Raw genomic sequence first — 17021 nt, 5'->3', positions numbered from 1 at the left:
ACAGAGTTTCAGAATCTAATTGTTTTTGGCCCCGAATGGTCTTGAAATCAAACCCGAGACCTTTCTGACTGTGAGGAGAGAGCTACACTGCGTCTTAAACTCACACATCAGGGAGCCTCTCATTTCATTTCCTTAACTTAATTAGACCTGTCACTCGGCGTTGAAAAGTGGCTGGTATTTTAAGAAAATCAATCTGATTTTGTTCATGCAAATCGTGAACCCTTTTTTTTTTTGTTAAAGACCCCGCGGTGTCAATATCCACAAAAACCTGAATGATCCGATCAGTCAATAAACTAATGCATCGCGGTTGTCACTCGATGAAATGAGCGGTAGAAGTAAATCACCACCTTGTGTTGAAGTTTAATGCGCCTCAATTGATCAAAATGTCGCCTGAGGTGTGACAAAGTGCGGTCACACAGTCAAAATACAGAAACATACCCCACGGACAAAATATACAGATTTTTACTGATCACTTTATGCTTTTGCTTTTCACACGATAAGAAATGTCCCAACAAAGATGTACTGCTGTTAAATTCCATCATTGTGGAGTATTTGACTCTTCCCGTACATTATATGGGGATCATATTTACTGCTCCAAGGGTAAAGAGGTCAAAAAAGTCATCCCTCTCTGTCATGGTACTAATTGGTTTGAATTTGCTGCCACTCCTCTCAATAAACGCGGTGTGCTCAATCTTTAACGGACCTAAATCATTTTTAGTCAACCTGTCACAAATAATTACAGACTTTTGCAGGGGGACAAATGTGTGGCCTCTTCAGAGAATGAGGCACAAAGATGTCAAGGGAACAGTTTGTTCACAGTAGTATGAAAGAGATGTGTTAGCACAGTGGATACGGTTATTTTTCAAAACAACACTCATTTCAGGACTCGCAAATAGACAATAGGCTGGTAATAGACAGTAATGTAAGGATCACACACACGCACATTCCAAAGGTACGGGGGCAACAGGGGACACCTGAGCTCTGTCTTTTTGTGTGGGTGTTTTTCAGATAAAGGCGGCACACTGAAAATTAATCTGTCATTATAGTTGATTTTTTTGACTTTATAAAGTATTTTTTCTAAAGCACATAAAAAAAAGTGAAGAAACATTCATAACAGTAGATTAGATGCAATAAATAACTAAAAACAATGAAGGATTGAAAGCCTACACAAAAACAAAACTGAAACCTATAAAAGATAAGAGGTATAAGATAAGAGAATCACACATATCACACTGTGTTAAAAACAGAATAAAAGGGGGTCTTAAGACGACACTGTTTGGACATGGGGCGGGCCAAGCTTTCCAGACTCTGTTCCAGTTTAAAAGTCTCATCTTGGGCACCACGAGCTGGAACCATGGCCCTCAGACCTCAGTGCGTGTTCTGCGGTGAGTCCTGAGATGTAATGAGTGGCCAGTATTTCCAAGATTTCAAAACACACGAGAACATCTTAAAATCAACTTTGAAATGAACAGGGAGCCAATGCAAAGATGCAAGAATCAGAGAAATAGGCTTTTTTGGTTCCTGTTCAAAGCCGTGCTGTAGAGTTCAGGACTAACGGCAAGCAGGTATATTAATGGGATTTACAACACGGCTGATGAGATGTGTTCCAATTAACGCATCATTTCGGCACTCTTTCCGAAAGCGGAACATACTCGGCTCTATACAACTACAATGTGCCTTCCCAAACTGTATTTTGTTTGCTTTAGGCCACCGTAGCTTCGCTCAGATGCACAGGTGTGTGTGTCTGATCCCATTTATTAGGCCAGTTAACCCTTGGCAGCAGCAGTAACACAGAGTAATACAGTGCAGGGGCCCAGCGGGGGACACAGGCACTCGCTCTAATGAAAATCCCCCTTTCACAGCCCACCCACAGTCACCCCCCCTCCCCTCACGGACCGGGAGGCTGACCTACCAACCCAGCAACAGCCCGACCCTCAGCAACAGTTCAACCAATGATGCAACGCATGGCCTTTTGCATGACACACGAAAAATATAATAGTAAAATCAATTTGGGTTTGCTCTGGATAAGAAATGAATCATGGCAGCTGTGATTTAGATAAAATGCAATTGCTCCCAAATATTATTTTTAATGAATTTTGAACATCTATTGCACTTTAAATTAACTTCATGACAAGCCTTCAGCTTGTTTAGATCAACGTCTCAAAGTGAAGCCATTTAAACACACGACTGAACTACAATACACTGTACAAATAATGAGAGGAGAACATGAAGCTTAAACATGGACTTCTTTCCTCCATTGGCTCGTGAACAAAGTGGCATTAATGTGCATGTTTGCACAGTATAAGTATATAGTTTTGTGTGGCACTGAGTTCACTGCAGAATCACAAAATAATATTTTTTTTTAACATATTCATACATATATTATTTTATTTGACCCTAAACCTATGTTAATACATTAATGTGTCTTGCAGTATAGGATGTATTCAATTCCTAACAAAATGTAAAATGAAATATACTGCAGAAGTACAAATAAATGGGTCAGTTTCAGGCCTTCTCTTTAAGGTGAAGTGAAACGAAGGCTCCTGCAGGAGAATATTCAGCATATGATTAATTGCATTGGATTTGCCTTTTCGTAGAATTCTGCTCCAACTAACAAATCCTGTCCTGTTTCAACTATGCCAGGTTTAAGCTTTTGGCTTTTCTAATCCGGTCTGTTTGCACTGTGTGGTATAAACGGACTTCTTTCCTCCATTGGCTCGGGAACAAAGTGGCATTAATGTGCATGTTTGCACAGTATAAGTATACAGTTAGTTTTGTGTGGCACTGAGTTCACTGCAGGGTTAAGAGCAGTGCAATTCGTCTGAGTGACAGTATCACAGGCCTCGGCATTGACCAGATTTATCAACTATGAGCTTTAGAGGGGAAAGCACAGGAAATAAGGCACAGGAAGGAAATATTTATTCACCAAATATGTTACAATGTGTCAATTTTTTTAAAGAATAAGAACACAAGAAATTCTTAATATATTGCCGATTTAAGATTCGAGTCATATATCGTCAGCCAGTAGGGCAACTGTCATTCAACAATCAATCAAACCTTGAATTTAGGCCCGTTTGTTTTTGGCACTGGTTATTAGACCTAATCAGTGATGGGGGCAACGTATTATAAAAGTAACAAGTTACAAAAATTTGACTTTTTTCAGTAACTATGGAATATAAGATATTACTGAAACAAAATACAGGAATATATTAGTCGTTACATTTCAAGTAACTCGAGTTACAAGAGCATTAAAAGGTATTAACAAAAAAATGCCAAGCCCCCCCCAAATATCATGCAGCACCAAATCATTTATTTTATTCATTTATTTATTTATTGCATATGTGCAACGTTGTTCAAGTGTCAAGTGTCAAGTTGGACACTGGTGTAAGATCTGCAGTCTGTAGTTAATGTCCTCAAAACAAAACCCAAGATGGGGGAAGGCGAAAGAAAAGAAAATCTCTGACTGCACTTTTGCTCCGTGACATTATTACCATATTCAGTCTATATTTAGCCAAAAGTAACTCAGCAACTAAGTAGTGTAACTCAGCTACATTTTTGAAACAGTAATATGTAATACAAACATAATACATTTTTAGAGTCGCAATCACTAATATAGAATATATTACATTTTTAAGTAACCCCTAATTCAGTGACTCACTGTACCCCAATGGTGTTTTTAAAATATAAACTAATATCAGCGTGTGGCTGTAGCCCCAGGAACGTCGGCCTAATCTTCTAATGCAGGATGCTTGATGCAGCTGAAGGTTCTGAGGCGGGACAGGGGTTGAACATTACCTCACTCTGAGCGCTTTGTGCGGAGAGAAACGAGCAGGTAATTAGCTGATTAGAGGCCCGTCAGAGCAGCTCAGGAGCAGCCAATCATAGCAGAGCGCGGCGAGGGGAGAAGGACACTCGCTGATGGAGGGACAAGAGTTTAGAAGTTAGTGCGGGGCAGAGGCGTGATGTTGCAGCTAAAGAGGCAGTAGTTTAGAGGGATGATGCTGTATTAGTCATCGACTGCACGCTAAAGGATGAACGTCAACCTTCGAGTGAACTGAATCTCAGCTCATAAACTTTTTAAGTTGGCTAAAATATAAATGAGTTTTTAAAGACATTCTGCTGCGTATTGACGCACGGCACCAGTTTGTTCCATATAGTGTTTTTTTCTTGCAAACCTCCGATGGAGAAGTCCAAGAACTTCTGTATCGACGCGCTCCTAGCGGACGAGGGCACGAGAGTGAGCAGAGATCTGTCCCCGGGCAGCGAGAGTCCGACCGGCAGTCCCGGGTCCACGCCGTCTCCACGCGCGGCTCAACTCCACACTGGACTCTTGTCCAAACCGGGGCTCCTGAACATGTCACACGCGGGGTTGTCCGCTCTCCCCGGCCTGTACCCCGCACCCATGTACCCGCTGTCGGCCCTGAGCGCGCAGCACCCCGCTTTCTACGGCGGCTTCTCGCAGCTGCAGACCTATCCCGAGCACCTGAAGGCGGCGGCGCTGGCGGGCTCTCTGCCGCTGGAACACTGGATCCGCGCGGGGATCATGATGCCTCGTCTTCCAGACTACGGCTGTGAGTTCAGATTTATTTATCTTTTGTTAAACAAGTTTTGTACTAAGGACAAACAGAACCCTGCGTCATGCGTAAAACTTTCTCATTTAAATCCCCTAGACCTTGATATGTGTAATCATTTAAATCTATTCATAGCCTACACCTATTAAATAGACCTATTTGGTTTTCATTTTAGTTTGAGTTTTTTGTTGTTCTTTGTTTATTTGTGTTGTTTTATCTGAATCCAAAGAACATGGTCTGCAGAAGCAAGTTATCAACAACAAAAACAAAACTACTTTACTTTAAAATGAAATTCTGACCTTTTGAACTTTACAGTGTAAATCAAAGATCTATGACTCAAGAATGTTCATTTCCAGTATATCTTTTTTGAATTCACGTGCACCTTCAAAAGAGGCTTCGCTTCATGTGAGATTAGTTTTGTACAAAGTGTTTGAAGCTGAAATACAGTCTGTGAATTTGCTGCTTATCATAATTTACAGTCTCTCTGAAAGCACTCTTCTCCAGGCTTGTGTTGTGAAGTAATTCATTCTCAACAGTATAGCCACCTTCAACACTACCCTGCAGCTCACCGGCCGCTCATCTCTGCGTCAGATTTTCATTTGGCCTCATTTATTTCTCTATAAACGGCTTGACGATTGAAACTGTCTTTGTGTGACAAAGAGACTATAAACAAACACCTAAAACGCTCTGTAGTTCATCAATAAAAGCCCAAAAGCATTCATTGAATTTTCATTAAGTTAATGGCACGCCTGTGTTTTTATGGCCTCTGCGCTGTGTCCCCTCGTCAACAATAAACTGGAGTAAAGCTATTATAGTTAATGATGGCCACTGCACAGGCATATGTCTACTGTTCCCTCCCACAAAATTATAGTGAAACCCCTCTGTCCTTGACTGTAAAGAACAAAGTCTTATCCAGCAGCATCTAAACATTCTCTAGTCAATTATGAATAAACAAAATGTAAATCGTACATATTTTTGACAATTATTCCTGTTTTCAGTGATGGTCTTTAGGCATGGTGCACATGTATGGCACAAACCATACTTAAATGTAGATTTGCATTTTTCGATTAGCATTTTTTATGCCGCAGTCTAACCCAGTGTGCTCTCCCTCCACAGCGGGCCCTCAGGCCGGGCTCCTGGGGAAGTGCAGGAGGCCCCGGACGGCCTTCACCAGTCAGCAGCTGCTGGAGCTGGAGAACCAGTTCAAACTCAACAAGTACTTATCCCGCCCCAAGCGCTTCGAGGTGGCCACTTCTCTCATGCTCACAGAGACGCAGGTAGTTTTTGCTGTAAATGTCCATAAGACACACATATATTTCCAAGCATGAAAATGTGCCTGAGAGTAGAGGTTTTAAATGTCAAGTGTAGTGTCTTGCTCAAGAACACTATGGCACTATTGCCCCATTTACTTTATTCAGCACAGTTTTCTTACCTTTGGCTTACAGGGATGTGACAAGTTTGTAAAAATAAAAACGTGTTACATTTGCAGTGTCACGTCAGATGTTTTGTATTTACCTGGTGATTTCTTCAGCCATATTTACATTTAGTAAAATGATGTTTTTGCAGGTGAAGATCTGGTTCCAGAATCGGCGAATGAAGTGGAAGCGCAGTCGTAAGGCCAAGGAGCAGGCCAATGTGACGGGACAGTCTGATTCAGAGCGAGGGCGTGGGACGAGCAAACCCTCCTCAGACAAAATAGAGGCGGCCAGACGCTCCTCGGACCATGACGACAGAGGCATCGTTCTAGACTTAGAGGAGGAAGAGGAGAATGACGAGGAAGAGGATGAGTACCCCGTTGCTATGGGGAACGGGATGCCCAGGTCCACAGACTTTCTGAAGCAGGACTACAGCCCCCACAGTCCCTTTTCTGAGGACGAGACGGACCCAGTGGAGGTGGTGGGCGTGGACCGCAAGATCGGAGCGGGTCTGTGAGGGTCAAAAGAACATTACAACAGGTTTCGTTCATGTGATTTCATAACACAAACAGCCAATACTTGGAGGAAACGCGAGAATTTAATATACATTTCCCTAAACGACTATGTAGATGGCTTGACCTGTTTCTGTGAACTCTGTCTAACCAGTGCAAGCTCAAAAGGGACTCTGTGCTACTGAATCTTTCACACCAAGTACCACGTAAGAATAAATCTGTCTCTGAGCAACACAGGATCCAAACCAGTCAAAGCTGTAGATGAGTTTTGTGTACAGAAGGGCCAAACAGGGTGTAAAACAAGAACAAGCCCAAATAAAGGATGATTAAAATGACCTCTGGACAACAAAAACTAGAACTGCAAAGGAGTCTGAGTACCCCCTAAACCTGCCCTCGTAACACCAGTGGTACCACAGTTTGCAAACAACAGCTATATGCCCCAAGGTGACGGTGTGGAGGACGGTGGTGGAGCAAGTTGCTGATCAAAAACGATACAGTTCAACATTTGTTCAGAGAGATTTCCAGAGATAATCTCCCATTGAGAAATACTGGCCCCTGCCCTCCATCTGCAATTACGATATATTAACTTCTAGACTATGACCCCAATCCATTATGATAGAGACTAATGTAGGTAAACAACCTTTTACAACCTGTACACTTTGCATGCTCAAGAAACCCATGCATTTGTCACATTTTTCCATTGTGTGTTTGTCTTTTTAACCACTGAATGCACTGCACAAAGGTCTGAAAAAAGTACAGACCATCACTGTATCATATCATTTTTGGAGAATATTTATGCAAGCAATTTTATTATTGATGTTTCTGAATTTGTCATGCAAAAGCATTAATTTATTTAAATCTTATATGTATTTATCTGGATCTTGTCTGTGCTGTATACTGTCAAATAAACCCTTAAAATAAGGACCTATAACCAATTATTACTCAAATGAAAACATCTATATATTTTCATCTGTATGTCCTTTTCAGCTCTCAGCTCGTCCAATCTATTGGAAAGGCGCTCATATATTAATTACTGCTTGGTGCTCACTGATGGCCAAATAATTAAGTTAATGAATGGGAAATGTTTCTCAGCCCGATGGTGGATGTCAGGCTGCGGGACGGTGGGAGGGTGCGGGATGTTTTATTGGGCGGCAAATTAATGTCTTTGATTAAGGAGCACTGTGTCATTGAGCCCCTCTCAGACCACTTCCACATATTTATACAGTGATTAGACACATTAACAGGGGCCCGATGGACAGTAAATATAGTGGACCAGAGGGGCCGTAAGAAATCATTAAAGAGGAGTGCAATTTCATTTGATACACATAAAAACCCCGTGGCAGTGCACTAAATACAAGTGAAACGCAAGTACCAAACTCTCTGCAGTTTAAGACAAATAATGGACAACAAATGGGGCTGTGATTCTTAAAGTAAATACAGCTACTGAGCCTCTTCCTCCCAGTAAAAGACATAATCCCTATATTTCAATAGGTGAGAAAAAAATCATATTAATATTCTGAAACTAAATTGCAACAGCTTTTTTGAGTCTCTTCAGTAGTTGAGGAATCAAATCCTGTCAAAATAGAGAGTATATAGAATTACTATCATCATCTGCTGAAAATGTTGGCTTTAGGAAAAAACATATTCTCATTAAAAAGTTTTGTAGCCACAGTAACAAACTATAGACTATCTTTGAAAACCTGTTTAAGGCTTTTAGCAAACTAATATCCAACGCTACTTTCCACCCAGGGTTACACAAATATGGATAAATTGGCCCAAGAGCCCCTAAACAGCGTGGCTCATTACGGGAAAAGCCATTGAGTTGAACAGCTCACAGTCTTGTAACTGAACGCGAGAGTTTGTGGTGAACTTTTGAGATTTGATTTAATGGGGACGCGATGGAAAGTGTAACGAGGCTCCGGACTCAACCTCCATCAAACCGCGGCTTTTAATTTGGCTGATGAAAAAAAAACAAAGAAAAAAAAAACACTAATCAATAGGAGCTCATTTAGCTGTGTGACTTGTCAGCGATATGACAAACACCACTTGGCCTGTTTTATGACAAGGCCCCCTCTGACTCACAATACCAAAAATCACAGCACATTGATACGGCAGCGCGTGTCACTGATTGTGACTAATTCTCTCCAAATGTGGCAGTCGTGTTGATTAAAATGATTGTGCGTAAATACTTATTGCTGATAATATATGCGGTCACAAAGCATCCAGCAGTGAATGCGCAAAAGTGCTGACTTAAATTCACAGTTTTAAAAGAAATAATAAAAATGTCTAGTGTCTCGTGCCATAAAAATGGCTTCATTGTCTGGGCTGACTGAATCACTCAATTCATCCAAGGGGACGTCAGCTTGGCCCTCGCACGCGCGGTTACCAGAAATCTCCCATTTTCATAGTTAGACAAATAAAACAGCCTCTTTTCGCTGTGTTGCATTATAAATCAGAGAGGCCCTTAAAATATTTACACCCTGTAGTTTAATCAATCAGCAAAACGTCAGCGTCATTACGTAAATATGAACAGATTGTCCTATCTTTTAACGTAATCACACATATTGGAGCGGGTTCCTCTGGGCCCCTGTCCTGTGTCACTTAACTAATAGGCATGCGAGGCCCTGAGTGACACGAGCCAATAAATTCGCATCTGTCCGCCTGAAAACGCTGTTCTAAAGCATGAAAAAGCCACTGTTTTAGGCAATAAAGTTTATTGAAAAGGCGTTCTCCGAGATGTATTCATGAGAGCCATTTATTGATGCAGGAAATGTATGTTACAGGTGCTTACCAATCACAGAGGACATGGAGATTTTCACCCCGCGTCCCTGCAACCTTCAGGATAGGCTTTGCACTAGTGCGTGCACAGTTCGCTCTTATTATGTAGGCCACCAAATAATTTACGTTGACTCCAAATCTATGTTTCTTGAGATTTCCCCCGTAAGACTATGTGTTGCCCGCCATATTGATCCCTATAGGAACATACAGTGATATGCAAAAGTTTGGGCACCCCTGTAAATGTTCATGATTTTCCTTTATAAATCATTGGTTGTCATAGGAAATTTCAGTATTTCATATAAGGGACAAACACAGTGATATTTGAGAAGTGAAATAAAGTGATTTATGGAAAGTGTGCAAGAATTAGGCTATTTAAACAAAATTAGGCACGTGCATACATTTGGGCGCCCTTGTAATTTTATTAATTTCAACACTAATACTAATTATTAGAACTCAAAATTGGTTTGGTAACCTCAGTGACCCTTGACCTCCATACAGGGGTGAATCCAATCTTGAGAAAGGGTATTTAAAGGGGCCAATTGTGTTTCTCCTCTTTGCATCTTCTCTGAAGAGTGGCAACATGGGGGCCTCAAAACAACTCTCAGATGACCTGAAAACAATGATTGTTCAACATCATGGTTTAGGGGAAGGATACAGAAAGCTGTCTCAGAGATTTAAGCTCTCAGTTTCAACTGTGAGGAACATTGTGAGGAATTGGAAGACCATGAGGCACAGTTCTATAAGGCCCGGAGTGGCAGATCAAGAAAACTCTCAGATCAGCAGAGGCACAGGATGGTGAGAACAGTCAGAGTCAACCCACAGAGCAGCTCCAAAGACAACATCATCCTGCTGCAGATGCTGTCACTGTGCATCGTTCAACTATTCAGCGCACTTTACACAAGGAGATGCTGTACAGACGAGTAATGCGGAAAAGCCTTTTCTCTTACACTTATGCCTGCAGTAAAATGTGGTGGTGGTTCCATCGTGCTGTGGGGCTGTGTGGCCAGTGCAGGGACTGGGAATCCTGTTAAAGTTGAGGGTCGCATGGATTTCACTCAATATCAGCAGATTCTGGAGAACAATGTCCAGGAATCAGTGACAAAGTTGAAGTTGCGCCTGGGCTGGATCTTTCAACAAGACACCGACCCTAAACACTGCTCAAAATCTACCAAGGCATTTATGCAGAGGAACAAGTACAGCGTTCTGAAAAGGCCACCTCAGTCCCCAGACCTGATTATTATTGAAACATACCGCTGTATAATGCGATATGAACGCATTTCAGTAATAGCCTGCCAGCGGTGCCTTTAACGCACCGTTTGCTAAGAGCATGTGTGCCATCTAGTGGTCAAATTACTGACTCACACGTCGCCATGTGATCTACATTTGATCTATATGAATTATCTCAGTGCAACCAAATGGTTATGTTTGGCCCCAAAGTGCCAAAGGTATTTCTTGAATTTCAAAAGCTGCTGCAGCACGTGCAAATGAATTGTTGTTGAGTTTATGTTATGATTGCACTTTGTAACAGTGATATGTGAAAGTCACTGGTCAGGCAACTTGTACAACTTGTGTAAACAACCGTCTGAGCAACTATTTCAGTCCGTGCGATCGATGCTGTCGAAGTGCATCTTGTGCGCCACATGGCACCCGTAGCGCACGTGTTGCGCATGGGCGGATCTACGTCTCTCGGGCGCGTTTCATGGCTATGGGGGGCGGGACATTGCACTTTTGAAGCACATGATGATCATCAGAAGCGTTTAGTTTTACCCCAGTTTCTGCTCACTCTTGGTCCCAGATTTATCGGCGCTATCTCAGTCAAACTGCTGCGCTCCTCTTTCTCTGCAGGCTCATCCATAAACCTGTGAGTGGCGACATGGCCTCTGAACTTGGTAAGAGTTTCCTTCACGTTACTCAAAATGTCGTTCTTTAATACCGTTTTATTGGCGACATGATGGATGTTAGCTTCCTGGCTAATGTTGGCCGCGTGGCTTCATTTCTTGAGTTGAACTTCTATAAACGATGTTTTTCAGCGCTCCTGAGTGTGTCGGACAAGACTGGGCTGGTGCAGTTTGCCAAAAGGCTGGTGGATGTGGGGCTGTCCCTTGTCGCCTCTGGAGGGACAGCGAAAGCTCTGAGGGATGCAGGGCTGGCGGTCAGGTTTGTACTGCAGTATAATCATAAAGGCCGAACACACAGAGCATATAACCTGTATTTTACATGAGGTACAGATAGTTGGAAGGTTTGCATTTCTTAAGCGGTCAAACCATATGATCAACATTTCATGAATTCTCAAGAACATGTGTATTTGCTGTTGTAGGGATGTGGCCGATCTGACGGGACACCCGGAGATGCTGGGAGGACGAGTGAAGACCCTCCACCCTGCAGTGCATGGGGGTATTCTGGCCAGAAAGAGCCAGAGTGACACTGCAGACATGGAGAAACTGGGCTACAGCCTGGTCAGGTGCGGGAGTAGGAATTATAATATAACATTGTCTTTCAATGGTTGGATAAAGTTTGAATACAAGTCTGTGAAAAGTAATGCCATAATATGAGTGACCAATGGCTGTCACACCGGTCACAAGTCATTAATGTTAAAGCACGTGTGGCTCATTTAGCAACTGCCAAATTGGAAAACTGCTGCCTTTCCAATGTCTTGTGACTCCTATTTGTTTAGGGCCTGAACAATCTGATGTGATCACTGGTGATACAGCAGCTAATCACGGCACCTCATGTTTTTCTTTTTTATTAAGCAGATAGACTGTGTTATCTTGGGTTTGTTAATTTGGTACATTTTTTAACAATAGAGTGGTGGTGTGCAACTTGTATCCTTTTGTGAAGACCATCTCCAAACCAGAAGTCACCGTGGAGGATGCCGTGGAGCAAATTGACATTGGTAGGCAATAGGCATTGGCTAAATCAATAAATGTATATGGAAAATCTTTAGCATTCTTCTGTGTATTAGGTGGTGTAACTTTGCTGAGAGCTGCTGCTAAAAACCACGCTCGAGTCACGATTGTGTGTGACCCTGATGACTACCTGGTGGTGGCCAAAGAAATGGAGAGTTCAGACGACAAAGACACAACTTTGGACACGCGCAAGACCCTGGCACTAAAAGTATTTATTTACCCCTATCATGACCGAAATGTGTTGCATCACATCTGTCGACTGATTTAAAATTTAAACTGTACATTGCTTCTTACTAATAAGTTCACATACTACTTTGGTTTTCACAGTAAACTAGAAATGAAAGTTTTTCACTGGTATATTAACTACTAACTTGATTTACAGGGTAATACCTTTCCCAATAGATCCTTTGTTAGCTGCTCCTGCACATGTTGAGACTTGATTACTTCATTCGATCGCTTGTTTTAGATTCAATCATTTCTTACAGCTAAACACAGCTGAGCGGTAAAGAGGGTGTGATTTCACAACACATTTTGTTAGCAACTCAATATTTAAGTATACGAGTTGCACTGTAATGAGAACTAATGAGCTCCAGACAAATGTTTTCTTATGTTGTCGGTGTGGTTGATGTGATTGCAACATTAAATGTAGAAGCTGAGAAATGTTTTGGATTCAAGACAAAGTCCAACTCAGGCTTGGTTAAACTGTGTGTTTTGGTTTTGACATGTGATGACCCCTTGAACTTTAACCTTTTTTTATAAGGTAACGTACACATGGTAACTTCATGTGCAACAGCTCAGATTTGTCATGATTTCCATTATTGGTTCAATTTTAGTCTTGTTTTCACATAAATTTATTTGAATCAAATTGTTTTAATGTGTATAGCAGTTCACAGTATTCAAGGCAAATATTGCACTTATTTCCCTCCATATTGTGCTGCCCTTATTCTGAAGTTGACATTTTGAATCCATAAAATGTTGGCGCTCTTCAGTGGACTTATCACTTTGCATGTCATTTCAACGTATTAAATTGTGTGTTTATTTTTCTAGGCTTTCACGCACACGGCGCAGTACGATGACGCCATTTCCGATTACTTTCGAGGCCAGTACGGTCGTGGAGTTTCTCAGCGGCCTCTGCGCTACGGCATGAACCCACACCAGGCTCCGGCCCAGCTCTACACCCTGAGGCCCGAGCTGCCCCTCAAAGGTTACCAGACTGTGATCATTCTGAACTATGAGTCTGCATCTGACCTACTTAGATAAGTCTAAAATGATTTGGCTTTTGTCTGCAGTTGTCAATGGTTCACCGGGTTTCATCAACTTGTGTGATGCTCTGAACGCCTGGCAGCTGGTGAGGGAGTTGAAAACTGCTCTCGGTTTAGCGGCTGCGTCGTCTTTCAAACACGTCAGCCCTGCAGGTAAGGCCATATTGAATATATATATTGAATTAAAATCTACACCAATCAGGCAGTACAAGCGCCATCATTCATGTGTTTTGATGTCTTTCCCTAACCATTTTGTTGTTTTTAATAAATATGAGTTTCATCTATATGATCACACCACAAATGCTTGCCATAGTGTTCATTTTTTAAATGATTGAACAGCATTTTATGACTAATGCCTTTTATTTTGTAGGAGCTGCTGTAGGAGTTCCTTTGACTGAAGAGGAAGCCAAAGTGTGTATGGTTCACGACATACTGCAGGATCTCAGTCCACTGGCCACTGCCTATGCACGAGCGAGAGGTCAGGAATTACAATTACAGATGCAACATACTGACATTGCCTTAACCTCTTCACCCCCACCTTTAACCAAGTGCTAGTTTTCCAGTTCTGCATTACCCAGATGTAAAAGCTTCTCGACTGGAGCCAGTGTAGCGCCTAATTTGAATTTTGAAGACCAACAAAACGGATATTCTACCTCACTTTTTTGCCGTGTTGTCACTTTTGACGTTTTTGTCGCCCCCCCCCCCATTAGATTCTTGTCACTTTTTCATTCTGCTTTGTTGCTTTTTTGTCTTTTTTTGTGGCTCTTGTGTTGTTTTCATCCCTGTTTTTGTCACTTTTTTTGTTGTCTTTAGTTTGCCTTTTGTAGCGTTTTTGTCACTATTTAGACTTTTTTTTTTTTGTCGTTGCTAATAAGACCACATATTTCGTGAATGTATGTTTTTCACAGACAATCCTCTATCTCGAGCTTTTATTCGATATAACTCATAACTCTTGTTTTAGCTGCTGTGACATTGTAGCTTGTGTCTGAAATGGCCCTGTTTATCTGCAGGTTCAGACAGAATGTCCTCCTTCGGTGACTTCATTGCACTTTCAGACGTTTGTGATGTTCCCACTGCAAGAATTATCTCAAGAGAGGTGCGTGCCTGTTTTTAGAGTATTGGAAAAGTCCATGATCTCCAAGTAAAATGTTTTAAATCGACAGGTGTCTGACGGCATCATTGCACCTGGATATGAAGAGGAGGCACTCAAGATCCTGTCAAAAAAGAAAAATGGCAACTACTGCGTTCTTGAGGTGAGATTTCGAGTATTTTAAGTTTGGAAAATACTTGAACATAGCCATCAAATATAATTATTCTCAGATGGATCCTGATTATGAGCCTGATGAGATGGAGGTCAGGGTGCTGTTTGGGCTTTATCTCAAACAAAAGAGAAACGGAGCCGTCATTGATAATAAGTTCTTCAGCAACATTGTCTCCAAGGGCACAGTAAGATCTCTTTTTTGACACTTCCAAACCATTTCATTTGGTTCTACAGTTTAATTTAGGCCATTCAAAGTACCTCCTTTGAAAATATTTGGCTTTCTGAATACCGTCAGTTGTACATGTCTGTGGATTTTTATTTCAGTTGTCAGAGGCAGCTGTGCGGGACCTTACTGTCGCCACTATTGCAGTGAAGTACACTCAGTCAAATTCGGTGTGTTACGCTAAAGACGGACAGGTGAGCACACACACGAAGCATTTACATTTGTATCAGCCGCGAGAGCTTTTTAAATACACTGTCTTTGCATATTTGTGGTTCTCAGGTGATTGGGATTGGTGCCGGTCAGCAGTCTCGTATCCACTGCACTCGACTGGCCGGAGATAAAGCTGATAACTGGTGGCTGAGACATCACCCCCGTGTCCTGAACATGAAGTTTCGCGCTGGTGTGAAGAGGGCGGAAATGGCAAATGCGATTGACCAGTTCGTCAGCGACACCATTGGAGAGGCAACTAGATATTTTCTCAAAAGCCATTGTCCGAATGCCAATCGTTTACATGTGTATGCTCATCTTCTTTAATGTGTTGTTCCTGTAGGGTCCAGACTTGGCCGCATGGAAGTCCATGTTTGACGAAGTGCCTGAGCTGCTTTCTGACACTGAGCGGAAGAACTGGATCAGCTCTTTGCAGGCGGTGGCCGTGAGCTCCGACGCCTTCTTCCCCTTCAGAGACAACATCGACCGCGCCAAACGGGTAAGTGTCCTGATGTTTAAAAGCTGTGCTAATTGAAATATATAGTAGAGAGAACAGTCGGGATGTACGAGAGAGTGTGTGAGAGTTAAAAATGCGTTTAGGCAACAGCTGAGAGATCTTACTTGACTTTCAGAGTAATTCGGGTTGTGCAGCTTTAAAGATACTGTATGTACTTTGTTCGTTAAAGGAATAGGCCACCGTTTTTACATACTAAGATATGTTCTTAGCTCACTTTAGTCGAGTTAATATATCCCCGTCTGGTCTTTGTCCGCGCGCTCTGTCACGCAAACGGAGCACATACGCAGCCTCTCCCACATGTCACATAGCTCCGAAAAAGCTCACGATAGAAGCTACCAAGCTCTTCCACGTGTTCCCTATTTAAATAAAGTTACATGAAGTGTTTTCATGCGAAGTATATTTACCCAGAAATGTAGCATGTCGATTTTATAAGCAAATAAAAAGGGGGACTATATTGTGAGGCGTAATGATACGAGGAGCAAAACGTCCGCGTAGTAACTCCTAAAGACTTCCCCCGCTCACTTCCGTCAATAACCTTTAGGAGTTACTGCGCGGACGTTTTACTCCTCGTATCATTACGCCTCACAATATAGTCCCCCTTTTTATTTGCTTATAAAATCGACATGCTACATTTCTGGGTAAATATACTTCGCATGAAAACACTTCACGTAACTTTATTTAAATAGGGAACACGTGGAAGAGCTTGGTAGCTTCTATCGTGAGCTTTTTCGGAGCTATGTGACATGTGGGAGAGGCTGCGTATGTGCTCCGTTTGCGTGACAGAGCGCACGGACAAAGACCAGACGGGGATATATTAACACGTCTAAAGTGAGCTAAGAACATATCTTGGTATGTAAAAACGGTGGCCTATTCCTTTAATGCTTGGTAAATATTTCATGTATGCAGAAAAACATCCCCATCATAGTTATTTTTTATGTAATCTACTAATGAAATGGTTTTGCTTTATTGAGGGTTATCACTTTGTGTTTGCAGAGCGGCGTGGCGTTTATCGCAGCTCCTTCAGGCTCCTCAGCCGATGAGGTGGTCATTAAAGCTTGCAACGAACAGGGCATTACTCTGGTCCACACCAACAAGCGTCTCTTCCATCACTGAGCCCCCTGTAGTGTGTTTGTGGTGCTTAAACTACAGATGTATGTAAGGTCAAAAGCAATGTCGCGAACTGCTGTAACTACAAGCATTACTATATTGATAACCTGTGCACTTTTGCAACACTAGAACATTCCAGTTTGAACTGATTCATGTCCCAGGTCAGTGATGTCTTCAATTAATAAACTAATATTTTCTGTAACAATTTGTCTACATGTTTTCAATGGGAAATTGTTTCACATCTTCAAAATATCTGCACCTG

At 42.0% G+C, this 17021-nt stretch overlaps 2 protein-coding genes across 2 annotated transcripts; both read left to right on the top strand.

The window, feature by feature from the left end:
• Positions 1–4180: 4180 nt before the first annotated feature.
• mnx2b (motor neuron and pancreas homeobox 2b) lies at positions 4181–6517 on the top strand (the record flags this gene model as incomplete). Its single annotated transcript, XM_079555598.1, has 3 exons — positions 4181–4571; positions 5688–5848; positions 6138–6517. 3 exons carry the CDS (start codon positions 4181–4183, stop codon positions 6501–6503), a joined length of 918 nt encoding a protein of 305 aa, XP_079411724.1. The 3' UTR covers positions 6504–6517.
• Positions 6518–10992: 4475 nt separating this feature from the next.
• atic (5-aminoimidazole-4-carboxamide ribonucleotide formyltransferase/IMP cyclohydrolase) lies at positions 10993–16945 on the top strand. The gene is made up of 15 exons (XM_079555281.1): positions 10993–11165; positions 11307–11433; positions 11594–11737; positions 12081–12169; positions 12239–12390; positions 13230–13386; positions 13472–13597; positions 13815–13922; positions 14455–14540; positions 14608–14697; positions 14765–14890; positions 15030–15122; positions 15208–15390; positions 15479–15634; positions 16646–16945. Exons 1-15 carry the CDS (start codon positions 11150–11152, stop codon positions 16763–16765), a joined length of 1773 nt encoding a protein of 590 aa, XP_079411407.1. The 5' UTR covers positions 10993–11149; the 3' UTR covers positions 16766–16945.
• Positions 16946–17021: the final 76 nt, after the last annotated feature.

This window comes from Gobius niger (assembly GCF_951799975.1).
Source record: "Gobius niger genome assembly, chromosome: 4".
NCBI lineage: Eukaryota > Metazoa > Chordata > Actinopteri > Gobiiformes > Gobiidae > Gobius > Gobius niger.
This window is presented reverse-complemented; position numbering and strand designations above follow the sequence as displayed.